The sequence below is a fragment of the Acromyrmex echinatior genome, chromosome 12 (assembly GCF_024713525.1).
Source record: "Acromyrmex echinatior isolate Ae372 chromosome 12, ASM2471352v2, whole genome shotgun sequence".
NCBI classification, from domain to species: domain Eukaryota; kingdom Metazoa; phylum Arthropoda; class Insecta; order Hymenoptera; family Formicidae; genus Acromyrmex; species Acromyrmex echinatior.
In genome coordinates, this window is record NC_141863.1 from 4,788,019 (window position 1) to 4,813,470 (window position 25,452).

Consider the following 25,452-nt stretch of genomic DNA (forward strand, 5'->3'; position numbering starts at 1 on the left):
TCAACGAATATGCAGAACTTCAATTATATTTCACGCTATGCGTTTCATAGAGATGATAATTCAATCTGAAGGGCTACTTTGTTAGAAAAGCCGTCACGTTCTTTAAGAAACTTAGGAATGCATCGCGCGTGTGGAGGGAAAGTCTAGACATTTCCCGAAGTCATTTAATACTTCCTCTGTAGCATTTTTCTTAAATTAAATAGATTATAGTTTTGAAGAATGGAAAAATTTTACTGCCGATTATTAACAGCATACTCGTTAAAAAAAATAGCAACAAAGAAAAGAGACGAAATTTACGGTAATCAGGAAAACGGCAATTTGTTTCGGCAAAGCTACGAGGAGTTCTGCTCTAACTCATGTTAAATGATTGCAATTAAAGCGCGAGATAGAAAGAGGGTAAAGAAGAAAACGAAGAATAATTGAAAGAGAGAAAGAAAGCAGTCAGCCATTTATTTCCACGTTGCAGAGATCGCATTTATTCAATTTGTTTAATCATCTTCCCAACTGACCACGAGAAACTAAAAAAAAAATCAATATTATTGCTGGCAAAAATAGATTTCTAATTTAAAATGCTTTTAAATAAAAAATTCTTCTGTTTACTGAAAACATGTTTATTTTATTAAATTAATTTTGCAAATTCTCAGATTGCTACTTTTAATGTACTGTACAGTGAATCTAGAAAATAAAGATATTCATAAAGAAAAGATTTTTATTTAAAAAAAAAAAAACTTTATTTCTAGAAAGTAACATTAATTAATAGTGCATAACAAGAAAAAATTAATTAGTAATGTATTAATAATGAGTACGTTTTGTCATAAACAAGAATTTCGCGTCTTTCGCGAAAATAACTGCAATATGTTCATAATCTTAGAAGTTAAATTTCTCGATATATAATAAATACTTTTTGTGCATCCAAATAATATAATTTTTTATTTAGCTTATTATTAAGATAATATAACCAGACTATATGATTTAGTACTTTATAAGATATTTTATAGGATACTTTATAGGATACTTAGCATTGATCGTTGTTGATGGTTGTTATGGTTTATTATAATTTATTATGACATTGCGTGAATGTATGCTATAAATCTAGAACGAATTTCACATTAAACTTATATACGGTTTGTGCTTCTTAAAGCAGCTGAAGAGTACTTCGTAAAGTTAAAATGTTCCGCTCACCAATCACATAAAATTCACGCATATAATTATGAATACCTTTCATTTGCTCGTTTATGTTTCAGTCTATTAAATCTTCTACTTATTATTTCTTAATACGAGCTATTTTGTTACATTTTTCTGCTAATTAATGTTTACTTTCTGAAAATAAAGTTTTTTAAAAGTATCTCTCCTACACAAATACTTTTTGCATTCAATGTATATATGTCACAGTTTCGCGTGACAATATTTATCGTTCTAAATTAAAATTGATATCAAACTAACAATAAAACTCATCGCAATCTATGAAAACATAAAAATACTGAGTTCTGTCGTATTTATTTGAATCATGAATAAAACAAACATCGCAATAACGTTTGCAACTCGTCCGTTGCCCGCGAAAGAACCCGTCCTACCAGGATATTTTGTATCTTTCATTTCGTTCGCACTCAGTCCCTTGGTAATAGTTATATGATCTCCGTTAATCGCACAACAGTTTCTTGCGAATGACGCAAACGCTGATCCCTTTCCGTGTGAAAAACTACGCTCTGTCGACATCGTCGTGGCAGTATGACTAACGACAACGTATCTACTGTCATTACATCCAAGTAATTCTAAAGACGACCAGTCCGTAGCAATTTACCGAGTAGAAACTGCAGACGATACAATTTAAATCTGAAATCTAAATCATTTTACGAAGTCTCTTCGACTTATGCAAATATTACCCGTGTAAAGTTAGCCCCTCAACTTCTTCTTTTCAACTTATTTACTAGCTTACCTATTATAGATTAGATATTCATTGCTCACTATTATAGATAGTTATCAAGAAACACATTTCTGACGAGTTTGTGTCTGACGTAACCGATGAATCAACACTGCTAATTAGCCAATGAGTTGTACCAAGAAAACATTAAAACGTCGATTAATACCACATCACAAATAAAATAATTTTCTAATTAACCGGATATATCATTAATTTTCATATTCTTCTAATCAAAAAGTATTTTTATAAGATTTTTGTATTTGCATAAGTTGAGAGAAATATAAAAGGATTTCAATTTAGAATAAAATAAACCACGAAATTTTTCTTTATTATTGCATAGAATAAACTAATTGTAAGGTAAGTTTAAAATTTCGCAAATTACAAAAATAATTTAATTTAATCTCTCTCTCTCTCTCTCTCTCTCTCTCTCAATTATTTCTTTGATTTTTTTATTTTATTAATAATTTCAACCTTAAACAAAATAATCAACCTAAGTAGCTACAAATTGCTTGCATTATTCATTACGAATAGCATCACAAATAGCTACAAATAAATAAGTTCATATTTAAACTTCACAAATAACAAATAATTTGTTAGACCTAAAGCTATCAGTATTAATCTACTATAATTTAATATGAAAGAAACTTAATACTCGAATTTCTCACTGCACCTAAAAGACTCCTTCAATAGCCGCGGGCGCGTTAAAATTAACCCTTTCGCTCCTGCAAATGGCCTAACGCTCACCTGACCCGCGTCGAGACGCCGCTCGTCGTAAAAGCGGCACACGCATGCACGCACGCATGCACGCACGCATGCTCGCCGCCGTTAAGACGCCACAAAGGAATTGGTAGAAACTCGTCTTAACTTGACTACAGAGAACTACAGATTAGAAAGGGGTGTAATGGCGCCAAGTAAAGTTTGCCCCATTAACCCCGCACCGCTCTACGCATTTCGATTTCACTCCGTATTACGTATTCGCTTTGATCACACGCTCACACGTCCCGAATTGTAGTCATTGTTATTATGGGAAAATGCTTCGCCGATCTGCTTCGCGTCGAAAGCGATCTTCCGAGTAAATAACTGGATAAATCTAGCCGCTGCTAATACGCTGCTAATCTACGAGACTGTAAAATGTTTAGTTCATAAATTGATACCTTTTGGAGCCAAACACAGGATGTCGAATAAGGATGTGTAATAAGATTTATTAGTTCCATGTCATATACATACATTTCGATCCAGCTTCGAATCCTTTTCAATACAAATTGAACGAACTCATTGAGTTTCCCGACGCACTGTACAAATATAATCGATATCTCATTGATAACATAATTATAAAAAATGAAGTGTTGACAAGAAATAATCTAATACATACGAAGCTGGATCGAAACGCATCGACATCCTGTGTTTGGCTTCAAAAGGCATTAACTTTACAAAGAACTAATATTTAATTTATATTAAAACGTTTAAATTGTAAATATTTAGATGTATGTGTTTAATACAAAAGATGTTACAAATATATCGTATGTTCAAGTATTTCCAAGAAATTATTTTTCATTACAAACGCCCATCAATATTAAAGATAGTAACATGATAAAAAAGACTAAAATTGACAATATTCATGAAAGCATTTATAAAAATATTTAAAATGCATGCACTCTTCTCATTTTTCTCTTCCCTCCCCTCCTCCCTTCCCTCTCTCTCTTTCTCTCTCGGTTTTTATATTTTTTATAAATTTTATGATTACCAAAGAATTTATTTCTAAAAAATACGAAACCGAGAGAAAGAGAGAGAGAGAAAGAGAGAAAGAGAGAGAGAGAGAGAGAGAGAGAGAGAAAGGGAAGATACAGGAAAAGAGAAAAAAGTTCTTAATCAAGTCAAATTCTTAATTATATCAATAGTTTTCATTCTTCTAATATCTTGTATGAATTTATAATAGCTTGACAATGAAGTATATAAAAATAAATTGCCTTTTAACCTTTTACTTATATATTTGTTTGTTTGCATAGAAATGGAAAAGGATTGTTGGGAAAACTTTATCTATCGCGACAAGAGAATGTTATCAAAGAAATAAGGAGCAAGGTATGGTTGGGGAGGAAAAACACCTGCTCGCGCTATAGAAATACCTATGAATATATATCGATTCCTCCGATCCAAGTAATTCGATATGAAGAGTGAATGGAAAAATACGAGCGTAACATTCATATTGCAGACAAGATAATCGACGCCAAACGTTTTCGAACGTAACCCCAAAAATTGCTCACTTTTTGTGATTGCTAAACGCCATTGCAAATATTTAAACAAAGTAAAACGCGTTTAATTTACAATGAAAAAAATGTTTACCACAACATATAGTTGATTGTGCTATGTTACGTACAGACATATATCATAAAGTTTTGTGTCACTTATTTGCCATAATGACAAAACTCAAAAAACAAAGCCTTCTAGAAACAAATTTAAATATTTTGAATTATAAAAATTATGTAATTTTAAATTTAAAATGTAATTTTGATGTAATATAACTGATTGTAGACAAATAGAAGTATGTATTTTTAAAGTATTTGCTTTTTTTTTATTTTATTTTTTTGCTGCAAGCAATTTAAAAATGAAAGACTTTTTTTAATTATGTTATTGCGTTGTAGCATATATAGGTGCTGCAACAGCCAACAAGAGAAATAAAAATATTTTAACAAATATATAATTTCTTTTCGAGAATGCCTACGAATAAATAATATTTTTAATTCGCACAATGACGATACAATACAAACAAAAAATTATGTACCTCTTTTATCAGGTATACAAAGCTAGAAATTTAATCACAAGCTATACCATTGCTGATAATTTATATCGCTGTAATTTTCCGGATTTGATGTCGTGAATCGCCCATGTCGTTGTAAATTTCATAACACAAACGCAATAGCTCATTTATCGCGCACTGCGTTAGCGCATCGCGAAAAGGTGAGGTGACAGGCTTTCGTAATGTCATACACACTCGCCGACGACGATGACGACGACGACGACGATGACGACGACGGCACGTGAGAACTGCGCGCCTGTCCAACACGAGAGCAAAGAGGAGCTAATTACACGGCGAGTTAAGTGCGGAGAGAAAGAGAAAGAGAGATAAGAAGAGAAGGAAAAAAGAATGGCAGAAGGTTGGTAGAGAGACGAGAGAAAAGCTTATGAAGAAAGGCGAAAGATAAATCGAAAGACGAGTGTCGCCGTCAGGTCGCTTCGCTTCGTCTCCTCTCCTCTCCTCGCTTCGTGTCACGTCACGTCGCTTTCGCTCTTCTTCGCGTACGATGCGATATCGATGAGTTCATCTGCGCAGAGAAGCTGACGGAATATCTCCCATTGATACCCACTACTTTCATAGACGTGTGTTCGCCGTTCTACGCAGAAGTTTACGTTCCTTCTGACCAGCAGCAGCCTTGACATTCCGTGAGAGAGACGTAGCTTGAGAGGGTCTTCTTTCGATGAGCAGATCATACGAGGGTGATTGCTTGTTAAATCACGAGATGTAACGAGTTTGACCTCGAGCGAAATTAGGATAGAGAGATCTGCAGTTGCTACGGTTATTACGATCAACATTTCATAGCAATTCCTACGGTTTTAAGCCAAAAGTATAAAACATCTCCACAAATTGACGTAAACGTTCTATATCTAACAAAAAATAAATTGAAAACAGTTTTATTAAAAAATAATATTTACTTTTGTAACAATTTTCATATTTTATTAGTTTTCCTTTAATTTTATTAATCCGGTTATTTTCAAGAAAATTCAATAAATTGAGAGTTCTTTGCAGATCTTTAAGATAGATTATTAGCATCGTTATTAAATTGAGAATCAATCTAATTTGAGATATTAATTTTTCCACTTCAATTTTGCAATTGCGTTTTAATCTGAATAATAATAAATAAGAATAAAATCGGCGCGCAATTTATAAAACTAAAAAAATATATTGCAGAAATTTGCTTATGAATATTATTAAATATCAAGAAACTTGAATGAAAATAGAAATCTTTTCCTTATTCAATACACATACATATAATGAACTTGTATTTGTTACATGATTTTTCTAAATTAACTCTAATTAGACTAGAAATAAATCAACCTACTTATTTCAAATTTAAATTTAAAATTATTACAATAAGAGAAAAATATTTGTGATTATAATTACACGGTAAAATCATTATAATTGGGAACTTCATTTTTATTGTTATTAGTTTGTAATATTAATAAATATATTTATAGTACTATACTAACAAAATATATAGCTGACGCCGAAATTAACTGTGAATTATAGTAACTATAATAACTATAAAAGTGGAGCTTCATAATTATTTATCATTCGCTTATAGTAAAAAATACTAAACATTTTAGACAAAAAGTAAGATTATTTTTTTCAATTGATTTAAATTAAAGATATTTTATACTTATAGCCAAGCCTATCATATACATTAAATCATACAGAAATCAAAATTCATTAATAATTAATAAATAATTAATATCAAACTTCTTTAATATTTTTTCGCATACGAATGTTAATTTAAAATATTATTCTTGTGTTAATTTAAAATATTATTCTTTTTATAATTTTATAATCTTCATTACATGATGGACATAGACAGAAGACATAGAAGACATTTACAATTTTGTCTTTTCAATTAATATATTAATAGAATCTATCTGATAATTTATTTTAAATTTGTAAGGAAAATTTTTCGTTCTTGTTTCGATACGTAAATCGAACTGAATGTCTACCTCGGTGTCTACCAACGAAACATACCAATGAAACATATATCACATAACATACTTCATAGTTACTTTTCTCAACATGTCCAACGCCAGACGACTTTCAATCTCGGCCACAAACTTTTCCCTTAGCTTACTTGGTACGCTTTTCTGGATAAGATGTTATTTGTGCCGTACAGTTATACGCCCGCGGCGACTTTCTTGGTATGCGGGACTGAGACTGACGTTAAAATACAGACCCGAACATAGTAATATATAGGACAACTCCAAAAATTGTTTCGACGATATTTACTTGTTATATCATTTTTGATAATCAATAATGCAACATAAAATCGCATTTATAATCTTGCACATATAGTTTTTGCTGATTATTAATTACTTATACATAATAATTAAATCAAAGCTATATATCAGAATATCAACTTAATTGCTTCTAATAAGACTTTAAAACGACCGTACATACGAATACATCAAATACGAAGAACGCCAGCCTATCAAAGTTTATAGATGTTTCGAATAATACAATATATATATTCATTTTTTTATTTTATTTTAAATAAGATTGAACGCCGATAACTTTCGGACTTTCAACACAATCAATCTGAAACGCTACCAATCCCCTCCCCCTAAATTAATTTAGAAAAAGTGTAAAAAACTTACGAAAAATATTACCTCAGTCAGAGTTAATTGCTTCTGTTCGATCATCGATTAAATACTGATAGATTAAAAGAGAGTGCGGGCAACTTAAAAAAGATGAATTTTGCTCGAACAAGCTTTTCATCGTAGAGAAGCTTGTCTGCCTCTGTATACGGGCAAAATTAGACGATGAATCTTCTATGAGTCACAATTTCTTCTGCAGCGCAGCAATCACGCGAGCGCCAACGTTACGCAAAGAAACGCTATTCTTACAACTTGAAGAAGAAAAAATGTGCGCGGTTAAATAATTAACTAACAGATAAATATGTCTACAGCTCAAACCTTGAACTAACGATAACATGCACCGCATATTTCTGCCTAACAAAAATAATTTGCGTTTAGACGCTTCAATCTAGCACTAGTATCGGAATTTTTTCTTCAATATAAATATTATCAAAGGATAATTTCTTATAGATTGAAAAGAAAACCGTAGGCAATTTGAAAACGAATTTTAACCAGTAATTAGCTCTTCACCATGAAACTTATATAAGAGCAAAATTATTAGACTACAAAAATTTTTTTAAATATTTTCTCTAAAATTTTTATTTCCACGAAATTCGCAGTCTTGTCAACTCTCTTCAATCTATACCCGTTAATAAAGGTGCAAGTTATTAATGACATAGCACTTTATTAAAAGAATCGATTAATTGAATAAAAGTTCCTTATTCATGAGAGAGATATTTGCAAGAGAAATGGTAAAAATTCAATAAAATTAATGATATTCCATGAATAGATGGGACTAAGGAAAAATAACTCTCATATTTGTAGAATAATTAACTGAACATTTCACCAATCATACGTAGTCCATAGAGAAAATTCTTCTCTCGTCTTTACTCGAAAAAAATTACACACTGAAAGCTTAACTACACTCATTTTTATATGACATACGAAGTTTACATTTACGTATCACCAATTAATCTCGCGTAGATTGTAGAAAATGAATTATATAAGAGTTACATAAGGAACATTACTTGAATAAATAAACATCAACTGATATAAAATCGCATTAGCCTCGAGTGCATTTTCAAACTGATTATTGATTACTTCGTTTAAATTCTATGGAATGGAATCTCATTCTAAAAGTTTTAGAGAGTATACAATATCAATATAAAGAGAGTATACAATCAAATCAAAGCCATTCGTCAGACAACAACAACTTAAATGTGCTCATTAATCATCAATACTGGATTAAAAGAGACCGCAACTTATAAAAGATAAATTTTGCTTAAACAAGCTTATCGCCGTGGAGAAGTCTATATACTGTATAGGCAAAATTGAACGATGAATTTTCTATAAGTAACAATTTCTTCTTAAGTTAGTATAATAAATAATCTATAACGGAGAGATATAAAATGAAATATCTAATTATAGAATAAGCGATAAGATCAAGTAGGTCACGATGCAAAAAAAACATAAATAAAAACATTATTCTTATATGATTTGTCACATAAAGCATCCTGCATATTTAATTTATAAATTATATAAACTTACTAAAATTTTTTTATAAATATGTCGATTCTATTATTAATTTGTAGTATTTAAAACAATATAATAAAAATAAATATAATTTAATACAGCTGTAGAACTGTATTAAATTATATTTATTTTTATTACAATGGAAATATGCTTTAGTAAACAATTCTAACGTAAATTCCATGAGAGAGAAATGGCACTCCAGTTGTTTGAACAAAGTTTTATGGGGATTTAGGGTTTTCTTTGAGCCCTCCAAGACACATCGCAGACATTGGGATTGCCCGAACTCGGGTCTCTTGTTATCGTTGGAGAACCCTTCGCCAAAGTTCCGCCATTCTTATCCAAGCCGATCAACCAGTCGTCGACCGACCAAGTGTGACTCTCTACTCAATGAATGATTTCCGCGCAACGTTGCCACATTACGTCTGCATTCTGCACCCATTACAGCATCGGCAATGCTATCCCGCGCCTTTTTCTCCCATTCGCTCGAGTATGGACGATTACAAGCATTGCGTAATATATCTATTGCAGTTATTATTTCGTGGCGTGCTAATTAAATGATTTAATGATACAGCGAATCAAGGACCGGTTTTACCAACGCCGACTAATTACGTTTGCAATTTAATTCGTTCCCAGTCTCTTTCTAGATTCTGATACTGACTATGGTATAAAAAGGAAAATTTAATCATTCAACATTTTTGAGACTTCCACGAGTATTTTCCATACAGAAGCTATGCATTTCGCTGATTATCTTCGTGTTCAGATCCATTACTTTAACATAAACATTTCGTAAACATTATAGGGTTACATCACTTCAACAGGGTGAAGAGCAATTTGATACTGAGCTACTCCTCCGAAGGATCTTCTTTATATATGCCATTTTAAACAATGTACTCTCTAAAACTTTTAAAGTGAATTGTCACTTTAAAGAGTGAAATTTCACTCTTGAAGATTGAAAATTGAGCTACTCTTCCAAAATTGGTTCAATTTTCACTCTTGTGAAATTGCACTTCAAAGAATTTAGAGAGTATATAAAGGGAAGCAATCTGTTTAAAACAGGACACCATACACAATATTATATAAAGGAAATCTTTCGGAGAAGCAACTCAATATCAGGCTACTGCTTCTCACCTTAATGAAATAAACTGCAAGGTTCATGAAACGTTGGTTTAATAATGGATTTTAATAATGGATATAGGAACAACTTTAATCAGTTATTAAAGAGCAGAATCACGCTCTCTCTACGTGCAACATTTACGTTGAATTTGCTTTACAGTACATTCAGCTATGAAAGAGCTGTAGACAAAAACCAACGTCTCGATTATCGAGTTTCTTTTCTCCGTAGTTATCAAATCGTGTCGTGTATCAAATGTACGGGAATGATTGATCATCACGCTGTGGAATGAGCACGTGATTCAGCTACAATGCAGTATAGGCGCGGTCGCCGTTGATACTCAGTCGCGAAGCACGCAGCGATGCGCCTCGAGGAAATTCTCAGTGGAGAAGCAAAAAAAAAAGGTGAAAGGGCTTAGACGCGTGTCTGTCATGCTCGAAAGACCAATTAAAATCCAGTCGAGGAAACTGAATTTGTAAGAGTTTGGAAAAAATCTTAACAATAAGTTACAACAAAAAAGAAAATTCAGCTACACATGAATGGAATTATTATAGAATATGTAGTTATAAATTCTTCTAAATAGAAAAACAAATGTTTTAACTTGCTTGGTATATTTTGCCTAATTTTCACGGTATAATTGTAACTGTAAAAATATTAGGTGTTGGAATTAATTCGTAGCGTTTTTTAATGAAAGAATGTTATTTATTTCACATGAGCATTAAAAAATACATTAATGAAAGTACTTCCCATCACTTGTAAAACGCTACGAATTAATTCCAACACCTAATAATTTTTTAAATAGAGAATAAAAAATCTTTTATTGAAGCTTTCAATAAATTTAAGCTTTTAAATTTCTCTTGATTTTTATAATTTAAATAATTTCTATTTGAATTAACATATTAATTAGATTAATATATTAATGATGATGTTTGATCATCTCATTAGTCTATTTTGTATAATAATCTTTTATATCAAGTTGTAGAAAGAATTATAACAAAATACAATTATATTTTTAGCTTCTATTCTCGAAATGTAATTATTTATACTCCATTTTGCGTAACATCAGCGAATGACTGATACTTTTACAAGTTCATTAAACTTTACTATTATCGATTAATTATCTCGCCTAATGGAGGAAGCAAATATTGATCTCGAAACCGTATGATAATATTTGATCTGACAGCTCTGGCCTGAAAAAAATCACACGCGTTTCTTATCGGCTGCAGTAACATCGTAATAGGATCGTATTAAGGATTGAGATATTGGGAGAGCCGATGCAGAGATTTATTGCTATTAGCTTCCTGCATGATACAAATGTATAAACGTGAAGCGTATTATATTGTACAAACTTGGATTAATAATAATTATAGGATAATGGAATCATTAGCCAAAGCATTGTCTATAATGATATTTTCTATTATGCATACGTAATTTTCCATATTTATGATAATATTTTAATAATATTTTAATCTTCTTCAATAAATGTATGTCAAGTATTAATTTTATACAGTATTATATAGTAAAATTATACAGTACTTCCTTCTCTATCCTCCATTCCCTCTTCGCGATTTCCCGCATTGTTTCCAAAGGGTTACGGATAAAACATTATCTCTATGAGATAATAAGGGCAGTGCATTCGCGTACACACACACGGGAAAGAGAAGAGAAAGGAAAAGCAGACTACCGGTGGCGCCATGCTGTAACGCCTCCCTTTGTCCCTTTTTACCCACAACGACCGACGACCTCGCGAGATAGACGAGAATCCCAGAGAGAAAGGAGGATATATAGGAAAATTCTCGGATATATAGGATGTTTAAGGAGAAGAATATCTCAGTGTTTAAGTTCGCTATCGCCTCCCTAACGATATTGACCATTTCGCCTGGGACACCGTGTAGGTGGTCGATGCACCGTACGCACGCATGCCACGCACGCTACGCACGCGAGGTTTGTTTACAAGGCGGTGCCTCTCGCTACCGGAGTTCCTTGACTCGGAATTGAAGTGAGACGGCAAGGTAGCTTTCCACCTTGCGTACAACGCGCGCCTCACGTTTCTACCTCCGTCTGTTCCCTTCGTCCTCCTTGCTGGACTATCGCCCCCGCTTACACTCTTTTCTCTCGATGTGCTTTACCCTTCGCCCGTGTCGATTACCTCAATTCACTGCTGCTTCAACATTCTGGCCGCACCGGCCTGAAGATGAAGCCGGGATCGCACACGACTGATGATGGCGTCGGCGCCTATACCGATTCTCAGCCTCTCGCGTCACTCGTAAATCACGCAATCGTCGACAGTGGAAACGAATCGCCGGCAATTATCGTCTAGGTAATCGAAACGCGGTGGCGGCGGATGCGCCTCGTCATCACCTGTTAACCCTCTCGCCATGAATGCTGACGACCCTTTATCGAAACTTCCCTATCGAAATTTATCACGTATATGTATGTACATAAAAATATCATTCTATTGCTAAGAAAAGTAATTACTCCATTTACTTTCTTTCTTATAAGTAAAAATTATCTTTAACAAAGAATATCTTCTTGATAATAACTTTAAAATATTTATTACAAATTTTAGAAAGATTCATTATTATGTACACAAAACAAGAATTTATTTTTTTGTATGTAAGAATTCCATTTTTGTAGTAGTTACTGCTGTAGAGTTAGTGATAATATAATTATATTCATGGTTCTATATACAAAAAAAATACATATGTATATACAAAGTATGATTACAATTTGTAGTCGTTTTCGATACCAATTACATATTTTTTAATATAAAACTATAAATATAATTATATATATTCATTGCTAGAATTATTATAGTAACATAATTATAAAAATGAAGTTTCTAATTATCATATAATTATGATAACAAATAACAACCAACCAACTATTCTCTCAGTATAGGAGACTCTATTTATGCCATAATACTCGTTAGTTTATTTGGACACAATTGGTGCTATGGATCGAAGCGATAAAGTGCAGACTTGCGTAAGAATCGATCGAGTGGCATGGAGCGATAAAGTTCGCTTTGAAGTTCATTGAAAACGCTCACTGCGTGGTTTTTGCGAACTTCATGTTTGCGCTCCCATTGATAAAACTGACAATGAGTCAGTATATGATGTATAAGATATCGGGAAAAGATTAAATCCCCTCCCCTTTTAAAAATTTTATTTTAGAAATTTTTTAATTTTCCAGAAAGAAAATTACGTTAAACTGTTATTATGTTAAATTATAGATATTTATATATGCTTTAATTGTAATTAAACGCAGTAAAATATGAGCATTATTTTAGAATAATCTATTATTGGAATATACACATTTATAACGCAATAATATTTAAATATTCCAAGTTTGCGTTCGTTAAAATATAAATTCGATGCGCAGTGCAAAGCCTTAACACGATAATTATCTCCAATATCATTATCATAGGATAGAAACAAAACGTGGCAGATTTAACATGACCATAGAGAAATGCAAATGTTCATATTATAATGGAATATCACAAAACTGGATCGAAAAGAATACCTTATCTGATTGTTCAATCCATCTAACTAACACATGAAGCAACCAATGACAGGAATGCTCTTCAATATAATTACACTAACATCTCTTTACATAACGCTATTCTTTAATTTTATACATGGAAATCATCATTAATTGCTAATGATAGTTGCTAGAAATTATATTCTAGTAATAATTCTCTAAGATTATTAATTTCTTCTCGAAGCGTTATTGACAAGAGCGAGTACCTAATTATCTGCAAAGAAAATGATCACGTCAATTATTTCATAGTTCATCCTTCTACATTATTAATCTCTAAGTAGATAGATGAGATTGCAGCACTCAGATATAGTTTTCTTTAAAATCTTGTTTTAGAAAAGGAAAATAAAAAGCACCCAAATGTCCAGAAGAATTTTTACACTCCTCCGTCACCAAAAAAATATAATGTAAATTTAACTATAAGATATTGTACACTATAAACATATAATTATAAAACTAAAGATTTTTCGAGATGTTTCATCTAAAAAAAAATTTATTTTATAATTATATTTTTTACAAGCATATTATACGTTATATGTAGTTAAACTTACAATACATCTTTTTGCGTATTTTTACGTGACCAAAAATCACATCTTCGACAAAGATTTGAATGTTTATCAAATCATTACCCAGGTAATAAGCTGAACATTATTTGTCGTTAAAATAAAGGATTAAAAAAAATCACAGCAAATGCTATAAATCAACTTTTAAATCGTTAAATAACAGTTATTAATTTAATAGAGACAAAACTCTTTGTGATCAAATTTTGTTATCACCCTGTAAACTATCTATCTATTTAAATTTTAAAGATTAATATAGCCGCACGCACAGCATGAATGATTACGCGACTTTTCGTTACGCGAACGCCCTCAAAAGTCGATACGTTCACTAATTGCGAAGAAAGACTCACCGATCACCGTGTTCGCCGCCACCTCCTTGGCGGCAGCCGCAGCTGCCGCCGGTCCATGCGCCAAAAAGTCACTCAGAGACAAAGACGACGCGATGATCTGTCTCTTCTCCTCGAAGTTGAGGTAATCCAAACTATTACTGCGCTGCGGCGCCGTCACGATCGTCACCGTTTTCGTCGTCGAATGATGGTGGTGATGATGATGGTGCTGCTGTTGATGATGCAAACTGCCGTCCACGCCGGTCTTGTCATTGCCGCCGTTGTCATTGCCCGGGCTGGTAGGCACCAGGTAGACGCCACTCACGCGTATGGACATCGCGCTCGGGGCCCGATCCTTGCAGCGACCCCGTCTCTTTCGGCGCCACGGGCTGAGGATCGCTACGAATGCCGGCAACGGAGCTACCGGGTGGTCCCTGTCAACGCGGCGCGCATCCCGGTGTGCACCTGCTCGTGGGATCGGCGGCTCGCGTCGTCGTCGTTCACCACTTCTCGTTCGCGGCTCCACGGCTCCGACGATGAGATTCGCGCGGCTCCCACGTGCTCAAGCTCTTCTCCTCACGCGATCCCGTGACGACGATAATGATCCTCGAGATACCTCGGGATCACCCAATCGTCGTTCTCGATCAACTATCGAGAATTATCGATTATTCCCGGGCGTGCGTTCATCTGAACATCGCGGAGCGACAAAGAGACAATATTTATTCCGAGAGATGTTTCAGCCTCCACTTGTAAACTTGTACGTTGAGTTGGAGCGTGATCTCTCGAGCTTCGTTTAACCGCGTGGTTGTTGTTATTATTATATATCGAACGAATGACGCACTCGTTATCGCCAGCCTTGATTACAGACGTCGAGTCAATTATCTTGCACCGTCTTCTTCCAGACAGAGAGATTTCTTTTCTTGATGCGAAAGGCGACTTTATTCTTATCGAGATTATGGCACAGGATTCAGAGTAGACGGACGTACGAAAAGTCATTTAAATCGAAACTGGCTTCATGGAGAATCGTTGGCTATTTACAAAGGAATTCCACACACGATTGGCACGTATACCATGGAAAATAACTCGTACGGAGAACCGTGAGAGTGACTGACGACGTTGATGACTGGAGGAGAATCGCGTCCCTGCGCATTAACGAATGAGGAAAAGTTAAGCCACTGCCCCGGTCGTCATGAATAGCACGCATTGTATCCGCTCGCAGGCAACCGATGATTATACAACAAGTTAGATCTTTTTTAAAAACATGCTGATTATAACGTTCAAAGATCAACTTTTTATGCAGATTAAATTTTGATTCTGTTAAAATAAATGACGAAAATGCCATAATTATTAACTCTACATTACTCGCGTTAGGTTTTTTGACCTTGTAATTAATTACATCTTAATTTTTATTATTCTCTTTGACAATTTATAATTAAATAAAAATTTATTCTGTATCTAATAATACATTCTATTCTTCACATGGAAAGAATAATTTTACTGATGTATTTAAAAATTTAGATCTATAAAAATAATTTTAATAACTGGACCAAAATAATTATATATAAGACGCTTAAACTTGATGATAATATTGCAAAAAGTTTTGACGTTCTAATAACCTGTTTAAGTGTATATAATCTTATATAATTATTTGAATGGTCCAGCAAAATTATTTTCGGATCTGTATCCATTTTTGTAAATAAATAAACTTGTCTTTTCCATGCAGATAATATTCTATCCTTCAGATAAAGATAAGTGTAAAATTTCTTTTTAATTGTGAAACAATTTTATAAGCTGGAGTATATTCTGGATACCCAAATAAACAAGTAATGAAGGGTTAATGGTGTGTGTGTGTGAGAGCCTGTGATAATTTATATTACTTTAGAAGCGACTAAAGTAAATGGAAAAATTAACAAACTAGTAAATCAGAAGATCGATACGTTTCATGACGAACCGCAAAAAGAATTTGTTTCCTTCGTTCTATCCTTTCTTCCCTAATTCTCCATCGACCGAGTCCTTATCTCGCCCGAGAATTTTATGAGATGCGGATCAAGGCTGGAGAAAATTTTCTATGCGCAGCTCGACGGAAATGAAAAGAATTTTCTGAGGCTCGCGGCGCATCCGGCGATAGATTGGATCGTACTGTTCCGTATTTTGCGGAGAATATCGAAACGCCTGCTTTCCGACATGATATGAAATGCCGGTCATCGATATTTAATTACTTCAGCTTGATTTACGGACAGATTTATGAACGATAAAATTATTTCGAAGGACCAGTCGGCTGGACATTTTAATGAAACGCGAAAAACGTGAAATGGGATAAATAATTTTATTTAGCGCATGGAAGTGTGAAAATAGAAATCGATTCGTCTTTTAGTCACTTATTGTTTAACGTTAATATAAATAAATATACGTATATACGTGCTCCTGTCATCTTTAATTAAATTATATTAAAATAAAGCACAAATTTATATATATTCAGTAAGAGAGAAAAAATCTATTAAAATTTAATAAATAATTGGTTCAATAAGTAATAAAATAATTATTTAAATAGTACTAATATAATATTTATTTACAACAGACAATTTGCTAAATAAAAAAAAAACAATAAATTAAATTAATGATTCTCGTATCAAATAAACATATATTAATATTTAGTAAATATTCAAACTAGAACTATTCAAATAAATATTTATTAAAATTTAGTACATTTTTCTCTCAGTACATCCTGTTACTTTTTCTACGATATTCAACAGATTATTAGTTCCACTCCATTGTATTATTTTTAAATAAACTGCATTGAAATAAAGTCCTAATTTATATAATGTTATTTCATAAATATAAAAATCTGTTTACGTAAAATATATCATATTATTACGTTTAAAAGCATAATTATAATTAGTCTGAACCTAAAATTCAAAAGGAATAAAAAAAGGAACTAGAATCAAACAAAATGTTCATGTAAAGGAGGATACAACTTTCACTTCTTTGCGACCGTTTCATTCAGAGATCCCATTATGTTTAGATTTTATATTTCTTATCTTTCTTTATAAAACTGAAAATTATTATAATAATGACGCTACTCTCAAAGAAATGTTGAAATAAAGAATAAAATCCTATTCACGTAGTTACGAAATCGCTGTCAGTTAGACGCTGTCAGTTAGTTCAATTTAAAAATTAATTCATAGTTGGATCTACAACTCTAAATTAGTTTTTGTAAAGGACTGAAGTATAACTGACAGCGATTTTATACACTGAGAAAAGAATGTACTAAATTTTAATAAATATTTGATTAAATAGTGCTAGTTGAATACTTATCAAATATATATTTATATATATATTTATTTGGTCCAAGAAGTATTAATTGGATTATATTTTTTAACTATTACATTTTTCATTTAGCAAATATTTATTTTCTGTAAATCAATGTTATATTAATTCAAATAATTATTTATCAAAGTTTAGCACATTTTTCTCTTACAATTAATGTAAAGATGCGAATGAGGATTTTAATTTTATTTCAACATCCCAATTTTTCCTCGAGCGTCATTATTATGATAATTTCGGTTTCCATGAAAAATATCGAAATAAAACAAAGTGAAAAAAGTTGCATCCTTCTTTACAATTATATTAACACACTTGAAACTAACAAACCGTTTCGATTATCAAGTTTAACTAATTAACCACGCCCCGGCGTCGGAAGATCGCTCGCACAGAAATAAGTCACTTCGATACGAAGAAAAACAAATTTTCTCTCTTTCGCAAGATCTGTCCGTCTTTTCCTACGACATTCAACAGATCATTAACTGCACTCCGTCAAAGAATCTAACTCCGTCGCAGAACGATTCTAACGAGTGCGATCGGAAATTTCCACCGACAGCAACGTTTATTGGACGCTCGTGTGCGTTTAACACGACCGTTACAATCGCGACTTTTTTTATTCACGGAACAATTTTCCCACCGAACGCAAGGAAACGTCGTCGTTCGGAGAGCGTCTCACGTCGTAAAGAAGCGTCCATTCACTGCTCGCACGACCGACTGACTAACCTCCAAGGACAACCGTCATCCGCGATACGAGGGCATGTTGTAACTGTCGTAGGCGTAAACAATTTTCCTCGCCTCGTGCTCTCACACACACACACACACACACACACACACACACACACACACACACGTACACACACACACACACACACACACGTACACACATATATATATATATATATATACACGCGGCAGACACACGGACGAACGTAACGAAAGAATGGATACGGCGACGAGGAAGGACGCGGAACTGCTGCGCGAGATGATTTCGTTTACCGTGGAAAATACGTACTCTTTGGCAGTCGTCGACGATGAAAGACGACGACGACGACACGGGCAGTGGAGGGCTCGTTTTATCTCGGCAGGATTTCGAGGAAGAGCCGTCGTGACCACCGGCGAAGGGCCACCCGACGTTTAATATCACAGAGATCGGAACCAGGCGTCGGCTCTCTCCTACGTTCGGCTTCCACGCGACACCTGTCCGCGCGCCAGGCGAGCGAGGAGCGCAGGTGAGAGGAGAGCGAGACAGCGATAGAGAGGACGCAACGATCGTAAACACACGGGGGAGCGGCGCGCGTAGTACTCCGAACTCCAAATGTGAAAAATTCCCCACCACCGTCGCCGCCGCCGCGAGGAGTCCACGCGGATGGGAAGGAAACGTCTGTGGAAACCGGAGTGATGGCGATCCCTAGCGATCTTCCTCGTCGTCGACGGCACCGATGATGCTGCTGCTGTATACACCACGCACTGTTCACGCACACTGACACACGGATACGCGCCGCCCGAGCGACACGAACTCAACGGACGACGCCGCCGCCGCCGCCGCCGCCGTCGCTACCGCCGCTACCGCCGCCTCTTCCTCCTCCTGTCCACGCGAGAGTGAAAGAGAAAGAGAAGTGAGAGAGAGAGAGAGAGAACGAGAGATTATTGTCCGCGACGGCGGAGGGATCGCGATGAGACAGCCGTTGCATTCAGGCGGGACGGATTTCGCGAACGGAATTAATTACGAGCGTCGCTGAGAACGGCCGACATGCGGGACAGACGGCCGAGGAGAACTGGGAACGACAGTCACAGCGACGACAAGCACACCACGAAACACACACCGAGCGAGGCTCGCGAGTACTGAGGGCGGCCATGCGACCGAAGCGCCTTCTCGTGTCCGGAACAACCGCCAGCGAGCACGAGACGGCGACGGCACTGACGGCAGCAGCCGGCTCTGCCGCGCCGAACCGAGTCCGGCCGAAGATCTGGGTTGACGATGAGACGCAATGAGGGGTACGGAGAAGGTTTATAGTACGTTTGCCGTAACTCTCGCCCAATTAACGTGTTGCTCGCACCGCTCGCACGCCGGCTTGTCCAGGCTTGTCGTGCGTTACATCTCGTATCACACCCGGGACGCTAACGATCGCGACTATGTGAAAAACTCGGACGGTACGGTCCTTATCGTATTTTAAGCTGTCTCTAATGAAAATTTCTCTCGGAATTCTTCATACGGTTTTTCAGAATTTTTACATAAATTTCACAATTTTCTACAATTTCTGTACGAGTATACTTTTTAAGAAAATTTTTCTTTTTAAAGAGATTTATTTTTTTTTATAGCAATTAGGAACATTTTCAGAAAAGAATTTTGAGAAAATTTGTTATATTTTTTCTAAAATTTTTTATATGTAAGTATACATAGGTGAATTTTAAAATTTCTGTAGATAATACCGTTGAAATTATCTAGCACTGATTTTAATGGGCTTTTGCTATAGATCAAAAGATATCGGATCCATATTCTTTTTATCTATTTATCTCAAGATTTAGGGCAAATATTCATAGTCGGTTCTTATTTCGAGACCATCTTAAGTAATGTTAGGAAATGCTAAGACTCTCTGATTGATTTATGTTAGTTTATGATCATTTTAAGATTACTTAAGACGATCCTAAAGATAAGAATCGACTATGAATACCGGTCTAGGAATTAAATAATTCGAAAATAACTAATGGATTTTTTCATTTTCAACATTTTCGAAAATTATGAATATTATTAAGAGAATATAAAATATCATGTGAAATTTTAGTATAAAAAAAATTTTTTTATATATCTACAAACACGAATTAAAGCAACATTATAATTACAAATTAATTAAAAATATTTCTTGTGTTAAAAACCGACCATAAACATAATATAAAACTTTTCGTAATATTTATAATCTTTAAATATATTATAAGTTCACTTTGTTAATGTTAAATATATATATATATATGTATATATATATATATTATATATATATATATATATATATATATATACTTGTGACTATATACATACAATAAGTAAGAATTCAAAGAATTCTTTACCACAGAAAACAAGTTGCAAACATAAATAACAATACTGGTTTGCAATGAATTAAAAAACAAATAAATTACGTAAAATAACTTATTTTATCTTTGTTTGCGCATTGCTTATTAAGATTTAATCATCTCACTAAAACACGTTCCAATTATTAATTTTAATTATTTAAATGATTTACGAGATGTTATTATACGTATCCTAAATTTTCTAAAGTTTTTTTCTTTTTAACAATTATGTGCTAATAATTTTCCATAAATTGCTCACTGTAAAATTAAAAATCGTAAAAAATATTTACAATGCTACTTTAAAAAATTGATAAAATTCTATTTAATCATTTTTAAAGAAATAAAGTTTAAACTTAGAATTGGTATTAGAATTTAATTTTTTATCTTAGGTTGATAAATTCCTTGAATTCTTGACTTTCCAGTTTTTCCGGTTCTCTCTGATCATTTTTTAACTCCTCTAACTTTTCCCAGTTTTTCCTGATTTCCTTGATCGCTAACAATTCTGTGAATTACATCTTTTCTATATAGAATTATATATATATATAAATTCTGAATTATTTTAAGATTTCTTATTCTATAATTTCTTTGTTTTTTTAAACTTGTAAAATCTGAAGAAATTTAAAGTTAAAGTTTAAACTTTTTCAGAAATCTTCATAAACTTAAAGTATGACAAGATGCTTAAAAATATTATAAGATAAATGAGAATTTTTTTCACTAAGAGTATAATCGTCATTTAAATACTTAAGATAAAAATTCTACAACTTTGATAAGTATAAAGCACTCCCAAAAATTTACGTTAAGTATTCTATGTATATTTAACGAAAAATAAATTAAAAACACTCATTGAAAAATAATATTTATATCAATATTTTGTTAATTTTCTTTTGAAGGCTTTGACTTTTATTGCCTTTTCCAAGTGACAATGCTTTATATTTATGGCAAAGGCTGTAATGTGTGCGCGCAGATAATTGTAAATTTTTTTCTAAATTATATAACATGATAAATAAAATAAATATATCTATATATCTATATATCTATATATCTATACATATATATATATATATATATATATATATATATATATATATATACGTATTATTTTAAATATTTGGTTAACTCTAACCCCTTTTAATTTCCCATAATCCTCCTAATATGACGCTTTCTGTATCTATTGTATTCTAGTCCTGGATTTTCTACCTATGTATTGATAGTTTCGCTTGGCTACCTGAGACACTATAACTGTACGATCATCTATCTTCGGTGGAATGTCGGTGCAGCCGTAGGGAGCTGTAGCTACCTACTGATGCGCTAATACATAAATCAGTGGCGGATTTTCCATTAGATACAATGGGGACTATCATACTATAGATGGTAAAATCCCCGAATTACAATGCCAAAGTTTGTCATGACATTAAACATGTCTATAAACATGTATCGCTTTAAAATTTCGTGTTTCGTTTTTTGTAATTCGCTATCGTTTCTTAAATTCTACATGGATTTAAAAATTAGAAGCGACTTCTCGTTTCTATATATAAATCGATACATGATTATAACTTTTTTTACAGCTTATTATCATTATATATATAGCTGGTTTAATTTTTAAATTTCCAATTCTAATTCTCTTGTCTGCTGTATTCAATTATTACGACGATTTACGTTTACACCATTCATTTAGACCGCTATACAATAGATGTTTATCCTTGTTTATTCTGTAAGTTAAACAAAGACACCTATAGGTCGCGGACTAAGCGCATGGTGTAAACGTAGCCATTGAATTATGTTTGCAGTTATAAACTATGATGAATGACAAGCTAACGTTATCAGGTGACAGTTAGTTTCACACGTTTTCTTAAATGCGTACGCATGAAGTCACATAAATCCGGAGATCATATATACATAGCATATGTGAAAGTAACAATCGTGGGTGTGGCGAATATACGAGACAGTAGTGCAATGGAGAAACGTGAAACGATGACGTAAATATAGTGTGTCCATCATAATTCAAAAGATGAAGATACAGCTATTATTTTACGAAATGATATATTTAAATATTATGTAACTTACAGTGCTGAGGATTAATGATCAACTAGAGATTTTTCTAATTTTGAGGTACATACCTGAAACAGAAATAAAATTTTATTACATAATTTGCATACTTTTCAATATTAATATAATTAGCGATTGAAAAATAAAGATAATTTCTGTGTAAAATAAATACATTTCTCAACATTTTTAATTAACGCATCATCAATTAGAGATAATAATAAACCAAAATAATCAGAAAAAAAATTTGCTTATTATACATTTGAACTCACAACTTATTTATAAATTGTTTAAATGTATAAAGAAATAAACAAAAACGTTATAGTTAGAAGTAAATCAAGATTAACAGCATGCGTTGAATTTTTTATGATAGCACGAGTGCCGACAGATTAAGCAGCTTTATTATCTCGTGTGTGGCCAGAGATCGTTCACTTTGCAAACTAAACTTTATTTTCGAAAACTATCATAGGTCTAGACGAATGTTCGGAGACAGTGGGCGGACGTGCCAAGGTGTGAACATCCGACATCCAAAGACAGCGGATACAGCATGACGTTTGCCACCACGTGGTATTTCCGAGGCGTCTAGACTCGCTAATTTAAACCTACTCGCGAATCTCTTATCGTACGTTTTTCGGCTGAGTCTGGTCGCTGTCACAGCTAAGACCTAAAATATGAGAAACATTTCGCTATTTAGGAACGTACCGAGTGTATCGTTCTTGAAGGTCACCCGTTAGAAAGTATCCGCGTTGCATGACACGCACGCCAATAATCAATGGTTGGAAATGTAATCTTTGCATAACTTGCAAACATAACTCGACCTATGAATCTATATCTTTACTTTACTATATCGTGAATTATCAGATTATTATCTTGGCATTTCAATTGCACGAAGCATTACGCTGCACCGATATATGCAACATTGAAACGTCCTGTTCAGGAAATCACCGTGTTTCTGTTAAACAGTAAAAAACAATCAATATTTATTTTTGTTGCAATCGGTCGTTGTTAAAACTTTTATGTTAAATTCTTGACATATCCAAGTGTTATTTTAATATGATTGTATCATTTGAATATTTTATGTTAAATTGACATTCAATTTCTTAAGGTTAAAATAATATAATTTATGAGCGGATAAATAATATAAAATTCATATATTTCAAAATATAAATTCTAAAAAATAAAATGTTAATTCAACAAATTATAAATGTTAATTTTATTAAAACGTATTAATTTAACATAATATAAATGTTAATTTATCGAAGAAATATGCTACCATAATTTGCTTACAAATTATGACATTGTTACATTTTTTTATGTTAATTTTTTACATATTTGTATTACTTCCCAACATATTCATCTTGCGTTAAGTTAACACAAAAATTTGGATAGACTGTTTGGAACACACATGAACTAAATTTAGCGTAAATTATTAATCCAATTATTTCTTAATAGAATATAGCAGCTTTTAATCAATGTGCAACGCGAGTAACAAATTACGCACATTCCTATAAATAATTAAACCTCGAGGGAAGTAAAAATTCGCGGATTTGCATATAAATATGATATCAGATTAGTTCCTGGTCTCATCCCATATCCGTAACGCGTCTCACATAGCTGCGAGGGTAGCTCGCGAATGTAAGCCTAATACAAGTTTAATCTACGTATGTCACTAACGGTATGTAAGACCTGCTTATTTAGAAATTAGTAATTATACATGTCAGAAAGATTACAGAAGGAACATTATGTATGCACCGTAGACGTTCTACTAAAGCATTATGCAGACAACTTTTTTTCTCGTCATATTGTGCAACTTAATGCGCTGTGCTTCTCTCTAAATTTTATCGTCGCATTATCATTTATAATGGAATAAACATGCCACAACTAGAAGACTTAATGTCATAAATACAACGATAAATTAGAGTCGAATCTTTAACAGTAAATATATTTCGTCATGGAAATAATTTCAATGAAAAATTCATTGTTTCATTATGTATATCAATAAATCAATACAGCATTGTAAAATATTGCACTGTATCTCAGTTCAGCGGTCAAAGAACCCTCGATCTTTTGCCAGCGCGATGGCAAAGGTCTGTTTGCAAAGCTAAGCTATAAGCTGTTCCCTGACCCGTCTTATCGATCGCAATAAATTAAGGGCAATCTACATATTCCTGAAAAAATAGGAATCTCTCGATGAACGACTTTATTACGTCTGACTTTACTATTATCGAGAAAGTTCTCTATCAGATGCACGGAAAGCTCTTTGTAGAAATTTTTGCTTAACAATCCAGAATTTTCGATACACAAAAATCCAGATGCAAATGTTATTTTTAATAACGTTCATTCATCGTTATATTTACATCACAGTTATTAGTGTTACTTCAATATGAACGAATCTATGATATAATAAAAATATTGTTTATGCGATAAGTGATTATTTACAATGCTTCGTTTTAAGAATTATGTACACATATTCTTTAAAATTTTAATTTAAACTAGCTTTTATTAAACTCTATTTACAAATCTAAAAAATCTTTTATAAATCCTGTTTTTATTATTACATAAAAAAATATGTAAAATTATACAAATAATGTGTAAAAATTATACAACTATTAGTGGTAGTATTTAAAATTATGTGTTTTTACAAAA

General features: G+C 33.1%; 2 protein-coding genes and 1 long non-coding RNA gene across 11 annotated transcripts in view; all 3 read right to left on the bottom strand.

Moving 5' to 3' along the window:
* The window catches only part of LOC105149603 (phosphatase and actin regulator 2), a 289,109-nt gene that overhangs the window by 223,480 nt on the left and 40,177 nt on the right, over positions 1-25,452 (bottom strand). For 6 of the 8 annotated variants that reach the window (XM_087412170.1, XM_087412167.1, XM_087412166.1 and 3 more), the window contains exon 1: positions 14,404-15,374. The exons of the other annotated variants lie outside the window; for them this stretch is intronic. In XM_087412170.1, coding sequence (XP_087268296.1) covers positions 14,404-14,716 — 313 coding nt within the window. In that variant the 5' untranslated portion in view covers positions 14,717-15,374. Of the gene's footprint in view, positions 1-14,403; positions 15,375-25,452 lie in introns of those variants that run through there. 8 annotated transcript variants of the gene reach the window in all.
* On the bottom strand, positions 15,291-20,681 carry LOC147907756 (uncharacterized). Its single transcript, XR_015547028.1, has 2 exons — positions 18,713-20,681; positions 15,291-15,521 (listed from the first exon to the last, which is right to left on the bottom strand). It is a non-coding gene; the product is annotated as an uncharacterized LOC147907756 (long non-coding RNA).
* The window catches only part of LOC105149604 (uncharacterized), a 56,835-nt gene continuing 53,274 nt past the window's right edge, over positions 21,892-25,452 (bottom strand). Inside the window, exon 4 of one of the 2 annotated variants that reach the window (XM_011062149.2) lies at positions 21,892-22,880. In XM_011062149.2, the coding sequence (XP_011060451.1) occupies positions 22,846-22,880 (35 nt within the window). In that variant the 3' untranslated portion in view covers positions 21,892-22,845. The remainder of the gene's footprint in view (positions 22,881-25,452) is intronic. The other variant, XM_087412178.1, reaches the window with a different exon arrangement.